Below are 16226 nucleotides of genomic sequence, written 5' to 3' on the forward strand. Positions count from 1 at the left end.
AAAATCTGCTTCTTGGTTCATGGGGTTGGCAAGGCTGTGATGGCTTCTACTTTCCCTTATTCAGGTTCTAGCAGCCCTCCCCCCACATGGTGTCCAAGGAATTGTACTTCCAGCATGGCTATCTTACACTTCCCTGGCTTAACAGAACTGGTGTGTTAGGTCTCTGCAGCATCTGAGACAGACGCACAAGATGTTCTTCCCAGGAATTACTAAAAATGGCTATATCATCAAGATAAGCAACTGCAAAACTATCAAGTCCCTCCAGTAGCTGATTAACCAACCGCTGGAAGGTGGCAGAGGCATTTTTCATACCAAATGGCATCACTGGAAACTCAAGCAGACCAAATGGTACTATAAAGGCTGACCTCTCCTAAGCTTCTTTGGTCATGGGTATCTGCCAAAAACCACTACTTTAAAGAGGTATTCCCAGCTCAAAAATCATATCCCAATATGTAGTAGGTGTAATAATAATAATTTTAGCAAATATCTCCAATTAAAAATGTAGTGTGGTATATATTTTCAGATTTGCTATGTCTCTATCCTCATGTGCAGGCTTGCAGAAACTTAGATATCCATGGTTACGACCACAAGCAACTAGTTAACTGTCACTATATCAGTGGTCGTAACCATATATTACCATGGCTTTGGGAAAGGACGCCTTGAGCGTTTGAAACACAATGCCTCATATCTACTATGTGAACTTTTTCCACCATGTATGTTTAATGATTTTCAAATAAATGTCTTGGATTTTAAGAAGCTGGAAAGCCATCCACTTTTTTCATGATTCATTGAACGTGTGACCACATGAGTTGCGTGTTTCAACATGCCGCTGTCGGTGAGCTGGTTCTCATTCTTTTCCCATAAAGAAGTTCAAAGTGTGAGAATCCTGCAAAGGCCTGAGGTACCTCTCGGTATGCAAACAAGAGATGAGGGAGGTAATATTCCCAATCTCTCCCTTCAGTCTCCATCAGAATCTTAAGCATTTGTTTTAGAGTTCCATTAAAATCTTCACATAACCTTTTGGTCTGAGTATAATAGGGACTGGCTACAAGATGCTTCACTTGTATTTTCTTGTAGAGACTTTCCATCAGAATTGACATGAATTGGCTCCACTGATTAATTGACATCTCCCTGGGGAACCCCACACGAGAAAACACAGTCAATAGTGCATCAGCCACTTTATCGGATCATATGAAGGACAGTGCCTCTGTAACAAGGTGGCTCGGGGTGGTAATCATGGGCGAGCCTACTAAGTCACAGTCAGTGAGCACCCTGGCACCTTGCAAATGGAGGGATGGGTACTCATGGTGTCTGCTGGAATTCTGGTCCCATGAAGCACCACGGAGTCACAGTTCTTTCCCAACATTTGAACTTTTAATGAACATGAGGTATATTAAGTAAATACGGTAACAACTCCTGAGCTGTCCCTTTTCAAAGGTGCTGCTCCATCGGCAATAGTAACAGCCAAAGCATAAGCTCCCAATCGGCTCCTGGAAGCTAACAGTCTCTTGGAGGGCACCTCCTCAGTCCTAGTGCCTGTTCTTATTGCTCGACAGTCCTGTGGCAATCCTTTGCCCAGCCGGGGGTCCTTTCTGTCCCAAATGGGGACACACGCATTCCCCAGATGGGGGACCCTTCTGTCCCAGATGGGGACACACATCCTGCCTCGAGCAATCCTGCCCAGGCTCTGCTTAGGGGACAGGAACTTCCTGTCCCTTTGAGGCTGCTGACCCAGCCTCTTCTGGTTAACGACTTCTGTCCCTATTCTACACATAGGCACCGTTAGCATATTGCAGTATGCTACAAAGACATGGAATTAAAGGAACTTCACACAGTAAACAATAGTACCATAATAGACATATAGACACATTAATACATAACAAACTATTGGAGCACCACAGGGGGATACATGTCCGACATATAAGGAAGGAGGGAGCAACCGAGGGTCAGTGCCACCTCCTTACACCACTGCTTCAGGATATCACATAGCATAATCGACAACTGTGAGAATAGCGTATTTGACAGAACTGATAGGTGTTGCGAGTGACCCTATGATATCCACAGCCACTAATTGGAAAAGCTGATCAATCACTGTTAGTGGTATCAACGTGGCTTTTTCGACGTTCCAAGGCTTTCCAACTCTTTGACAAATTGTGCAAGATCGACAGTAATTAGCTATTTCCGTCCCCATATTGGGTCAATGAAAGTTATGTTAAATGGGCTTTAGTATTTTGTACTCCAAGGTTTCGAGGGATTTCATAAGCGAGTCCTAATAATTTTTCCCTGAAAAGATAGGGGACAATCAGATGCTTCTCAGTCCCAATGCTCGGTTGCGCCATAGGGGAGGGTCTCTTTATACAGCCTTCCCTGGTCACAGTATATTCTCTCCTTGTCAGACCCAGCAGGGGGTTGGTCTGCAAGATGTCTCAGCTTTACCAGACTGCAGTGGGGATGCCAGACTCTGGTCAGATGCTAAGTCTCCTAAGTCTGCTAGCTGTAACCTTATTAGATCCGCAATGTGGGGAGAGTCCTGGGCAGTATTAGCGCCCTCCTGAACTGAAAGTTCTGTTTGAGACTCATCAACAAATATCTAGGTTTGAGTCTGTGCAGCAGCCTGACTGCGAGTCACAGCTGTCACATAAGTATGTTCCTGCACTTCTTCTCTATTGAAGAAAGCAGAAAAATCTAGCTCACAGATGAAGTCCAAAAAAGTGCATTTTATTTTCCAAGGTGCAGGAAGCAAAGATTAAAATTGTGTGTTCACAAAAAAGTGAGTACAGGCATCCTTTGAGCGTTTCGAGCGACATGCGCTCTTTGTCAAGATCCTTGTTGGTGATGGTAGCTCTGTGATGCTAGGTAATGCAAACTTGAGAGTATTAATTAACTGAAGTCCATTGCATATGAGGATTATGCTACAATTCCTCAGGATCGCTGTCAGAAGCTGGTGTCTGGATGTGCATCATGTTTATAGCAGGTCATAACAACCAAAGGTGCTCTACTAAGTACTAAACACAGTTGTAATGAAAGGGATGAATAATTCTGAAACTACAGTAGTCATTTAATGTGGCATTTTGTATCATATTTGGAGAAACCACTTGTTATATTCATTGTCTTGAGCTATATAAAATGTTTGCGTTTATTTGGTGTATTATAAACAGCAGGCTTGTCAAGGTAAGGAGGCTTATTCGCCGTGCAATGCTCCTCTGGGAAATATAATATGCAAATTGCCTCTTCTGAGAAAAAGAGGACTTAAACTCTATAGCGCCACCTGTTGGAAGTAGCGATCCTACAAGTCACAATCAACCCTTTAATGAGTCGTGCTATAGAGTTTAAGTCCTCTTTTTCTCAGATGAGGCAATTTGAATATTTAATTTCCCAGAGGAGCATTGCACGGCGAATAAGCCTCTTTACCTTGACAAGCCAGCTGGTATGTCACTCTCCATAAGGAGAAACGATACCCCTTAGACCCCAGTCCAGAGCCTCTCACCTAGCCAAATCAGTTCTCATGCTTTGCACTGACGAGGGCCAATAGCCCGAAACACCGTGTCTGCGAATTGAGATACTGATTTGGCTTTTATCCTAAGTCATATTGCACGACTCGTTAAATAGTTGATTGTGACTTCTAGGATCGCTACTTCCAACTGGTGGCGCTATAGAGTTTAAGTCCTCTTTTTCTCAGAAGAGGCAATTTGAAAATTATAAACAGCAGAACATTTGTAAATTTTGCTAATAAACCTCATTTGCAATGGAGGTTGAATAATTTTGGTTGCAACAGTATACATAATCAGAGAAATTGTTTTATCCATTTGTATATTGGACAGATTTGGAGCTATTTTCTAGTAAAATCTCCATGGCACTTGTAAGTGGACATGAAACCTCATGCGTGTAGCCACCAGAATACAGTTCTGAGCAGTCAGATGTATGCAATAAAAAAGGCCCAATAAAGTTACTCTTTTAGAAAGTGCAACAACTGTTGTAATCTGGTAAAAAGAATTTCCTGTTGCCCTTTAGCATTATGACCCCTTCTTTATTATTAAGGCTGCTGTTACAATATATCTGTTTGGTATGCTAAAAGTTTAAGTCTTCTGCATTCAATGGCTTGCTATATATCAACTGGATAGTCCTAACTGTGACTTCTCCATCATTGTTTTCATAGACGTATTGCTTTATCCTTGGGAAGACACTGGATAATTCTGCTCAGACCCTTTATGGTCTCTTATAAAATGTCGTAACTCAGGGTTTATATGTCACTTCTATTGAACCTGATTTCTCAATATGCACAGAGGAGTCCAGTTCGGTGTAAGGAATCTGGCAGGACTTATTGTGTGCTCCCGGGAATAAAATTGTATTCTTTTCTTGGACGTATTCTTGTAGAAATACAGCTTTACCAGGCTCATGTTCAGCCAACATTTGCAGAGTGAACTTAGAAATTAGAACCGTTCTGGAAATGTTTATTTGCTGGATATTATAATATGATTTTATCCAAAAAGTAAAAGATTGAAAAAATAATAGTGCTGCAAAAAAATTGAAAAATAAATTATTGTGTCCTTTCTAAGCCTCCACACAAAAATTGAATTTGTAGCATTCTCCAAGGTATCTTGTAGTTTTTAGTTTTTCTTTTTACTAGATGAATTGTTTCAAGAGGAGAGTGTGTTAGGACTCGGTGAGACGTCCATGCACATCAGTCCGATTTCAGTGTACGGACTAGCCACGGCTCTCCTGATCCATGTATGACAGCCTGACAGAAATATATGAAGCTATCACGCTTGGATCAGGAGAGACGCTGCCAGTCCGTGCTTTAGTGGTTTAGTTTAAAGAGTCCAGAAGTTATTACAGAATCAGTTTCCCCTGTTGCAGATCTAACAGTGCTCAGATGTTGATCCTTGTATAACCTCACCCTATCACTGATTGGCAGCTTTCTGCATACATTGTATAGGGACAGAGAGCTGGGGGTGTGCTTGGACTAAGAGGCACGAGGCAGCTTGTCCTGTGGTGATAATCTCATGCTGATAAAATACTTATTGAAATAGCAAAACACATCCTAGTTAGTGACACATCCCTGTAATCACGAAGAAATGCAAGAGCGCAATAGGGTTTTATCCAACATAAATGATTGGTAAAGAAGTAACAGAGCTGCTCACTTAAAAGGGTTGTGTGTGACACAACACCAAAAAAGCTTGGACTCCAGATGCTGCAGCTTCCTGGGGATGTGTCATAATTAGATGCCGGGAATGGAAATTTTTCTGTGCTCTCTGCAGTCACGACAAACCAGTAGTGGAGTAAAAATGTAGGTTTATTGTCTACTCCTCTCAGAGTCCACCGACTCCTTCCTCAGGACACCCAAACCATAACGTTTTGTATGGACTCTGAAAGCCGTAGACAATAAACCTACATTTTTAACTCCACTACTGGGGTAAACTGGAAAAGTTTCCATTCCCGGTATCTAATTCTCACACATCTTGTAATCAGGCTCTCTTCCACTACATCATGGTGCTCTGAGATTACAAAGCAAAAATCTGGTTTCAGATTCTCCTTAAGGGTCTCATCTGGGACCTAAATTATTTTGGAGTTTGATCTGTAAATTAATTTGGTACCTGTAATACTTTTGTGGTCAGGTCTGAGGTCTTAGTTAATTTAATGAGTGTGAATTAATTTTGGGGGTAAAATAAAATTAAGCAAGTCTGGTCTCCTAATGGTCTGCAGAATTGACGGGCCAAAAATGTCTCGATAGCAAACCCTGCAGTTGTCAGAAGACTTCATCACAGTGATCTGAGCTGGATAAAATAGTTGTAGAACGCAAGCAACTATAATCAGAAAGGAAATGTTAATATTAAATTAAAAAAGTGACATCTGACCATAGTAGGGTCACTGTATTATGACATTTAGTTACAGCATGGTGGTAGTATTACATATTACAGAGTAACTGACCGAGATACTCAACAACAACATATGAAGTTAATGTTTGAGTGTCTTTATTCTTTTCAGTGTGTTACGTCAGATTCCAAAGTTGGACTCTTCTTTCTCAGCAATAAACTAGACTTCTCCAAAAATGGGCCTTATTCTGCTTACAGATTGACCTATATTTAAGTACAAACATTTCAAAACAGGTCACCGTGAAATCTCAAGCCAAACTGCCTTAGAAAACAAATTTCCTGAATTTGCACTTTTGAGGATTTGTAATGAGGCAATGTGTGAGCAGCATATTTACTTGTAAAAAAAGAACCCATCAAAGATCCAAACAAATGTTTAGAAAAAGAATTGTCATTGTCAGCAATATCATTTAGCAGTTAATCAGGGCTTCAAGGAATAAGCAGGAATATAGGAACACTTTCAAAATGTATTACCACGTCTTCCTTACTTTATATGCAGATGTAGCAGAGGTGAGTTTGGCAGCGCAGAGTAGTTTGTTGTCATATTCATCATTGTGGAATCACAAAATTTTACTGCCAGTTTTCATCAGGATAGTAGTTAAAGGGAACCTTTCACTTTGGAAAACAAAAGTTACCTACAGATATAGGGTTAATCTGCAGGGTAATAGTGCTACAATACTTACTAAAAGTGCGGCAAACGGGGAGAAAGTTAACTTTTATAATGTGCAGTCTCCTGGATATATTCGTCGGTTTTGCAAAAAATTGTATTTATTCATAGACTAAAATGGAAAAGACGTAGTAAAAAACATATTATTATGACTATGTTTTGTCAAGTTATATTGTATTGTGTTTTTTTGATATACAGAAAAATGTAGTCGACCACTGTTTGTTTGTTTTTTTGTCTCAAACATATGAATGATGTATACATTATTTTCACCATTTCTCTTAATGGGAGACATATTGAAATGTACAGCAGTAAGAAATCCAGTGTGCCATCTGAATCTGAAAAGCTAATTCAGAAAAGAATAAAACAAATATATTTTTTTAAGCATACAGTATAGAAATAGATGACATATGCTTCGAAATTTAAACAGATGTAGTTTGAAGATCTGTAGACACACAAATGTGAACCAGGCCTATGGACATTAGAGATGAGTGAACCTTTCAAGGTTCGGTTCGGCTCGGCGAACCTATCGGCTCCCGATATTTGCCAAACATGTTCCGCAAACGGTTTGACAAAGATATCCGGACCAAAACCAAATTTTTAGAGGACACCTTCAAAGGGGCCTAAAAGCTGCCATACAGTTGAAATTAGGGGCAGACACCAGGAAAAGTGGCATCAATTGACCGATCAATTGCGCTATAAATAAATAATTTAAAAAAAAATTGATGTTGGTTCCCCTGTATTTTTGATAACCAGCCAGGCAAAACTGACAGCTGCAGGTTGCAACCCTCATGTAAATAATTTTTTACAACCAGCCAAGCTAAAGCTGATAGCTGGGGGCAGATATTCTCAAAAATACAGGGACAGTGATATGAGCTGTCTTCAGTTCAGCACCCAGCGCCGGGCAACAGCGCAAACAGTACTGCTGATACCCAGGCGCTGGTACATGTCACAATGATGACATGCAGATGTCATCCATGTGCCATCAGTGTGCATGTGGGCAGGACATTTTTCAGCCCATGCTGCTACCGGAAACACTGATGTCTGAAAGAACCCTTAGTGAATTTGATCATTTGCCGAATTTTGGAAGACTTTTGCCCATTTTTAGGGAAAAAGCTCAGGAATCCGAACACGAATCCGAATGTGCAACATTCATGCCGAATTTGACATTGGCAAACGTTTTCTGAACAAGTTCGCTCATCTCTAATTGACTCCACCTACAACTTGGCTTGTCTCTTTCCCCAGGTTTTCCCTAGGAACTTTGGTTTTCTTCTGAAAATTCTCAAGAAAATCGTCTGCTTATAAATTTGACCCTATTCAAAAGGGCTGATGCAAGTCACTACAATAGTAAATTCAGCTCCATTACCTACAGCAAATTGCATGTTCTAAGAAATATTATAAGAATGTATCAGAACACTACAGTTAGTACACATGGTATCCTTAGTTTGCTATGCAGCTACTACCAATCTAGCTGCCCTGTCAGGGTAACTGCAACATTAATAGGACAGCGACCTAACAGAAATAATATATGGAATATAATAATTATAAATTACCAGGTTCTGATTTATATTCGAAAAAATGTTTTACTTTGTATGTGATATCTAAAAGGCAAATGTTGACTTTCTGTATTTTTCATAAATTGTATTTTTCTGTGTTTTTCAGACTTCTCTGGCGAAGCACGGATATGTACACCAAACTATGTTTAATGAACCTTTCTGTATATACCTGAAGCAACTGAATGTAACTGATCTATAAAATAAAATGATGGCTCAAACTGGTGGGGTTGTACGCTTTCTTCCTGAAGGGGACTGTATCCTATCATCTCCAAGGGCCCTCCGAGACATTGAAGGCAAGCCTTGGTTACCAGGATTGAACTCAGAGGTGGCTTTTAGTCCACATAGATGTTTTACTCCAGACCTCAATTCTCGAAGAATCCAAGTTCTTAGAAAAAGCCTTACACCAGAAGCCAGACGTGCTCACCTAGGAATGTATAACAGTACAGGGTCTTTGGTTTGCAATGTTCCCGAAACAGGACATCGACCTGGAAGGGTAACTGCTCCTTGCAGTCCACTGAGAAGCAATCCTCAATATTCACCTGTCAGTAGGAGACCTTGTGCACTTTCCCAGGCTGCAGGGCAGAGTTCTATTGTAACATTTACATTTGTTAAGAAATCCAGTGTGCAGACTTTAAATGGAATCCCATCAGAGTCTGATTCAAGTCAGATTGTACCACAAGTAGGCGAGATCCACAGAGAAGAGAGTTGTGCTGCTGAACTAGCAGTTGGCCACAAAGACTCTGGGGAGATAGCAGATGTTGCTAGCTGCAATAAACAGAGGGTTGGCTCCCCACAACCTATATTTTCTCCCCAAGGAAGTAAAACGCCGCTAAAGCCTGAGAGTCCTAAAACATGCCAGAAGCCATCAGACAGTGAATCCCGGAATGGAAATCCCTACTCAGTCAGTGGTTCAGACATTCACCCGACCCCACAATGTAATTCTCCCAGTACATATGTTAATACAAGCTGTCCAACATCAGGTAATATATCACCAGCTAATAAAATGTCATCAAGTCCTTCTCAAAGCCCCCTCCTCCGACGGACTGTGGGAGAATCCAATATTAGTAAAGAAGACGTCACATCATCAATGCAGGAAGTTTCTAATGAGCAGTCACCTAGAAGTCCAAGGAGATTAGATCCTATTCAGCAGGTAGGGAAATGGTCTTATTATATTGTATCTTAAGAAATCAGTTTAAATCCTGTATTTGTATTGTATTTTCAATTTTTTATTCCTATTTGTTTTTTTTTTGTTTTACCATTCGTTTTTTCAGGCAGACACATGGGGTTATCCAAAGGAAGCCTCTTTACATGCACAGAAGATTGCAAAAGCCAAATGGGAGTTCTTCTATGGTTCACCAGAAACACAAAGGACTGGTAAGGGATCAGCTTCAACTAAGGTGGCAGATGCTGGCCAGCTATGCCCAAACTTTCTGAGTGTATATATATATATATATATATATATATATATATATATATATATATATATATATATATATATATATATATATATATACAAAATATTATTGCTAATAATAATACAAAGTAATGCTCTACCTAAATATTCAAATATGCAATGTATCAAGGCAGTAGAACATAACGGAGAAAGCTATAGTCAAGCTGTTTAAAGGAGATCTTTCACCAAATTTCCCATATTGACCTGGGCACACAATGTATCATGCACTTCAGAGCAGAAGAAAACGTTGTTTGTTCCATTTTTAAAATTTTGCCTTTCCATTGCAGAGATATTAGCGATCAAAGTATTTTGCACCTAAATAGTTCCAAGAATTTTTACGTCCAAGTGGTTATTACCAGAGAGATCTCACTAGGGGGTGTATTTCTGTGTATTTCTTCCTCTTTCTGATGCTCACCAATCATAAGCAGACCACAACACACCGGGGAAAGAAGAACAGGTCAGCACAATAGCCTAGAACAGGTGAAGTGTGAGACATGTATTGACAAACAGTTTGCTCTTCTGACTGCGGAGTGATGACATGCTGGAGCACAGCAGACCAGAGTGTGATTAACTGACAGCTTTCAACGGTCATCTATGGCATGCAGAGTGGAAAGGTAGGGTCAGTGCGGTAGAGTTGAGTGTCATTACCAATACATCTAGTAGCTCTCCTGTCAAATTCAAATGAGCTTTATTGGAAGGACCAAATACACATAAACATTACCAAAGCAAGTGTAGTGCTCCCAAGTCTGTTGTGCTGAACCTCCCCCCACACTGACTGCTGGAGATGAGAGCCGTTAGTCACACTCAGTTCTTCTGTGCTGTGGCACTTGTAATAATTCTGCAGTGAGGAGAGGAAAGTGTTTAATTATGTCTAACACAGAGTCTGTTCTAAGCTGTAGTCCTTTTTCCTTTTGTATGTGGATGACTGATCATGATTGGCAGAGCTGGCAGAACTATGAGAGAAGAGATACCAGGAGTGTTTGTAATGAGACTCAACACTACAGCACTGCCCCTCACCTCACACTGACTGCCAGAGATGAGAGCTGCAAGCTATCAGTTAATCACTCTCAAGTCTACTCTGCTTCAGCACATTTCATCACATTGAGCAGTTCAGACTGTTTGTCAATATATGTGTCACGCACAGTGTAGGAAAGACTAAGTGCAACATGAAGGGATGAGGGGAAGGAAGCCCAAACACTAGGGAATGGGGGAGTGGAGATCCTTAGGCTGATCTTATAACACCCTGCCTACCCTACCGTCCCTAAATTTGGTTCCACACCAATCGCCGAGTGGGAAACCTAATCCCTGTATATCTCTAGAGCTAGGCCCTGCATACAAACAAACAAGGAGAGAGGAACTTAGCTTGAGTAGACTGCAGAGAGATCACACCAAACATCCTGTAAGAGCAACAGAGAGGAAGTTAGCCGACAGTTACAGCTCCAAGCCTTCACAAGGAAAAAAGTGAATATCAACAGCGACTGCCTGAAGCAGGCTGGGAGTTTATAAACACCAAGGTCCAGGTGTGTCAATTAGAGCCGGAGGGAGGTTGCCGCTGGGTCCAACAGTCAGAAGGATTAAGAAGGAGTCTGCAATGCCAAATGCAGAGACCTTCTGTAGAGTGACTGTCTGTTACTTCTGACACTCTAGTAACATGTCTCACACTGAGCCTGTTCTAAGCTATTGTGGGATGTGTCATTCTTTCTGATTGGTTTGCATCAGAAAGAGAGAGAAGTGCATGCTTCCCAGTGAGATCTCTCTGGTAGTGCCCACTTGGACCTTAATTTTTTTAACTATTTAGGTGCCAAATAATACTTTTTATCTCTAACAATTTGACTACAAAGAGGCAAAATAGCAAAAAAAACTGTGTCATGTGTCCAGATCAACATGAAAAATTTGGTGAAAGGTCCTCTTTAACCTTTTAAGTATTCAGTACCTTTTTGAAATAAACAATGAGAGGAGTACCATATTAGTAATCAATTGCCTGAAAAGCAAAGCAAAGGCCTTTTGCTTATTTCAATGCATTTTATATAAAAGGACAAAAGAGAGATTAATAAAGTCTGATGAAGTTAAGACACAGAAATATTGGAAAACAAGAAAAAAATGTTTTTAACATGAAAACACAACAAATCCTAGTAATATACTTACCCTCCTTGTGGAATGTGTCAATGCCTGCCTTCTGGACATCTGTCAAGTCAGCAGTCTTCCCCATGATTGTGAAGCCTACTGAAACAGAATAAGGGACTTTTTAAAACACTTAGGAAGGCTTTGCAGGTGTTTTTGTTAGTTATTCTAATTTACCTGAGATATCATTGACAGTAAGCCATAATCTTCAACACTAACAGAAGTAAACACTTTTTGTATTGAAGAGCTTAAATAAATACATTTTTGATGATATTCTAATCTAAGCACCTGTAGAAATCTAACAACCTGTAGAATAAGGTTAGGTGCAGTCAAGCGTATTTTCGGTTTGAGTGCGATCCAACAAAACATCGGATTACACTTGGGCCAATGTTATGCTATGGGGCTGTGCATATGTCTGATTTTTCCCTCAGACAGAGACTATTCAAGAAAAAAATCGCTACATGCCTGAGTTTGATCTGATATTCAGTTTGCACTCCGCCATGCAAGTCAATGAGCCCGTATAAAACATCAGACTGCACTTGGATGACATCTGAGTGCAGTCTGATTTCCATGGGCTGACAGAAGTTCCAGGGAACATCTGAACTAATAAAAAATGGGGAATACATTATTTAAATTCTACCCCAAAAAGTATTAATACAAGTTATATGTACAGTTTATCCAACTGAAAAAAAATGCTCAATACAGTTATCTCAATGTACAAATTTTCTAATTACTAGAATGTCAGAAAACACAAAATGATGCGGCTCTTAAATACCATAAATGATTTGCTCCTTCAGGAGCTTAATTATAGAGTGCTCTTTGTGCTAATGCAAAAATTATGTATTCAAGTCAAGAAATTCATTACTTTCAGGTTTACAAGTATCTGAGACTTCCTCATCTCCATGCTCACCTCTCAGCAGTTGCAATTTGAAAAATCGGACTGTACCTACAGAAGTGTCTGAGCACAGCTTGTGCCACGTGGAAATTGAAATAGAGACAACACCTTCAATGAATCAGATACCACAAGCCTGTCAGACGGGCATCATCCGCAGAACAATCAAATACTCTGAAACAGACCTGGACTCGGTACCGCTCAGGTGCTACCGAGAAACTAACATAGATGATATTTTGGCAGAAAACGAAGGCCTGGATTCAGCTATTGGCAGTCAAAAGGACAGTGAAAGCAACACTGATACGAGCACTGAGAAAGCAGAGCATCAAGAAGACCCTGTCATCACAGAGATACCTACATTTCATAAGAATGTGACCCAAGGCAGTGTTGAAGAGGACGATGATGAAGTGTTTGAATCAATGAAGTTGGGAGAGATAAAAAGGTGAGAGATTGTACAATAAAATCCATTACAAAAATAGTACTATGTATACAGTTGTACTCAAAAGTTTACATACCCCGGCAGAATTTTTGCTTTCTTGGCCTTTTTTTTTTTAGAGAATATGAATGATAAGACCAAAACTTTTTCTCCACTCATGGTTAGTGGTTGGGTGAAGCCATTTATTATCAAACTACTGTGTTTTCTCTTTGTAAATCATAATGACAACCCAAAACATCCAAATGACCCTGATCAAAAGTTTACATACCATGGTGATTTTGGCCTGATAACATGCACAGAAGTTGACACAAATGGGTTTGACTGGCTACCAACGGTGACATCCTCACCTGCGACCTGTTTGCTTGTAATCAGTGTGTGTGTTCATAAAAGCTGAGTGAGTTTCTGGGATCCAGACAGACTCTTGCATCTTTCATCCAGCCACTGATGTTTCTGGATTGTGAGTCATGGGGAAAGCAAAAGAAATGTCAATGGATCTAAGGGAAAAGGTAGTTGAACTGTATAAAACAGGAAAGGGATACAAAAAGATATCCAAGGAATTGATAATGCCAGTCAGCAGCGTTCAAACTGTGATTAACAAATGGAAAATCAGGGCTCTGTAAAACCAAAACCAAAGTCAGGTAGACCAACAAAAATGTCCTCTATAACTGCCAGGAAAAATTCTGCCGGGGTATGTAAACTTTTGAGCACAACTGTATGCCCTTCATAGTGAAGTTATACTTCTGAAAATTTACTTAAATTATAGCTAATTTTCCTATGTTACTCATTTTACACAAATCTCCTTATGCACAAAATGGAGTGATTATGTGTTATTACTAGTGATGAGCGAATATACTCGTTACTCGAGATTTCCCGAGCATGCTTGGGTGACCTCCGAGTATTTTTTAGTGCTCGGAGATTCAGTTTTCATCGCCGCAGCTGAATGATTTACATCTGTTAGCCAGCATAAGTACATGTGGGGGTTGCCTGGTTGCTAGGGAATCCCCACATGTAATCAAGCTGGCTAAGACATGTAAATCATTCAGCTGAGGTGAGGAAAGCTAAATCTCCGAGCACTAAAAAATACTCAGAGGTCACCCGCGCGTGCTCCGGAAATCTCGAGTAACGAGTATATTCGCTCATCACTAGTTATCACTCATATAAGGGACAGTGATTCAGTGATTGGATAGAGCTAATTGTACCTGTCCTCATTGCTTGTATACAATGTGCTTGTATACACTGTGCTTGTTGACACTGTGCTGATTCCTGACAGTAAGGATATTACATGCTGCTAGCATTGGCTGCATGGCTTCATTTTATAATTAAAGGGTGCTTCCATGTTTGAGATGAAAATCTGCAGTCATTATAGGTGGCTGCAGGCTTCTGAATTCTCACAGTGCATGCACTGCACACGTTTAGGATTCTCTGATGCACAAGTATGTGATTTATATACACTGCTCAAAAAAATAAAGGGAACACTAAAATCCCACATCCCAGATATCACTGACATTTTCCAGTTGTAAATCTTTATTCATTACATAGTGAATGCTCAAAATCAAAGTGGAAAATGAAGTTACAGGCTGATACAACTTCAGTGGAAATGCCTCAAGACAAGGAAATGATGCTCAGTAGTGATGAGCAAGTATACTCATTGCTCGGGTTTTCCTGAGCACGCTTGGGTGGTCTCCAAGTATTTGTGAGTGCTCAGAGATTTAGTTTTTGTTGACTCAGCTGCATGATTTACGGCTGCTATCCAGCCTGAGTACATGTGGGGGTTTCCTGGTTGCTAGGGAATCCCCACATGTATTCAAGCTGTCTAGCAGTTGTAAATCATGCAGCTGAGGCGAGGAAAACTATATCTCCGAGCTTTAACAAATACTCGGACATCACCCGAGCGTGCTTGGGAAAACCTGAGCAGCGAGTATACTCGCTCATCACTAATGCTCAGTAGTGTGTGTGGCCTCCATGTGCCGGTATGACCTCCCTACATTGCCTGGGCATGCTCCTGATGAGGCAGCGGATGGTCTTCTGAGGGATCTCCTCCCACACTTGGACTAAAGAATCCTCCAACTCCTGGACAGTCTGTGGTGCAACGTAACGTTGGTGGATGGTGCGAGACATGATGTCCCAGATGTGTTCAATCAGATTCAGGTTTGGGGAACGGGCAGGCCAGTCCATAGCTTCAATGCCTTCATCTTGCAGGAACTGCTGACACACTCCAGCCTCATGAGGTCTGGCATTGTCCTGCATTAGGAGGAACCCAGGGCCAACCGCACCAGCATATGGTCTCACAATGGGTCTGAGGATCTCATCTTGGTACCTAATGGCAGTCAGGCAACCTCTGGTGAGCACATGGAAGGCTGTGCGGCCCTCCAAAGAAATGCCACCCCACACCATTACTGACTCACTGCTAAACGGGTCATGCTGAAGGAGGTTGCAGGCAGCAGATCGCTCTCCATGGCGTCTACAGACTCTGTCACGTCTTTCACATGTGCTCAGTGTGAACCTGCTTTCATCTGTGAAGAGCACAGGGCGCCAGTCGCGAATTTGCCAATCCTGGTGTTCTGTTGCAAATGCCAAGCGTCCTGCATGGTGTTGGGCTGTGAGTACAACACCATCTGTGGAAGTCGGGCACTCAGACCATCCTCATGGAGTCGGTTTCTAACCGTTTGTGCAGACACATGCACATTTGTGGCCTGCTGGAGGTAATTTTGCAGGGTTCTGGCTGTGCTCCTCCTGTTCCTCCTTGCACAAAGGCTGAGGTAGCGGTCCTGCTGCAGGGTTGTTGCCCTCCTATGGCCCCCTCCACGTCTCCTGGTGTACTGGCCTGTCTCCTGGTAGCGCCTCCAGCCTCTGGACCCTACACTGACAGACACAGCAAACCTTCTTGCCACAGCTCTCAATGATATGCCATCCTGGATGAGCTTCACTACCTGAGCCACTTGTGTGGGTTGTAGAATCCGTGTCATGCTACCACGAGTGTGAAAGCACAACCAACATTCAAAAGTGACCAAAACATCAGCCAGAAAGCATTGGTACTGAGATGTGGTCTGTGATCCCCACCTGCAGAACCACTCCTTTATTGAGTGTGTCTTGATAATTGCCAATAATATCCATCTGTTGTCGATTCCATTTGCACACAGCACGTGAAATTGATTGTCAAACAGTGTTGCTTCCTAAGTGGACAGTTTGATTTCACAGAAGTTTGATTTACTTGGAGTTATATTCTGTTGTTTA

The 16226-nt window shown here is 41.2% G+C and overlaps 1 protein-coding gene across 5 annotated transcripts in view; it reads left to right on the plus strand.

Annotated features, from left to right (window-relative positions):
• PSD (pleckstrin and Sec7 domain containing) overlaps positions 1 to 16226 on the plus strand; it is a 543766-nt gene that overhangs the window by 177488 nt on the left and 350052 nt on the right. For all 5 annotated transcript variants that reach the window (XM_077259193.1, XM_077259189.1, XM_077259192.1 and 2 more), the window contains 3 exons: positions 8197 to 9240; positions 9362 to 9464; positions 12536 to 12998. In XM_077259193.1, the coding sequence (XP_077115308.1) occupies positions 8296 to 9240; positions 9362 to 9464; positions 12536 to 12998 (1511 nt within the window). In that variant the 5' untranslated portion in view covers positions 8197 to 8295. The remainder of the gene's footprint in view (positions 1 to 8196; positions 9241 to 9361; positions 9465 to 12535; positions 12999 to 16226) is intronic.

Source organism: Ranitomeya variabilis, chromosome 4 (genome assembly GCF_051348905.1).
Source record: "Ranitomeya variabilis isolate aRanVar5 chromosome 4, aRanVar5.hap1, whole genome shotgun sequence".
Lineage (NCBI taxonomy): Eukaryota > Metazoa > Chordata > Amphibia > Anura > Dendrobatidae > Ranitomeya > Ranitomeya variabilis.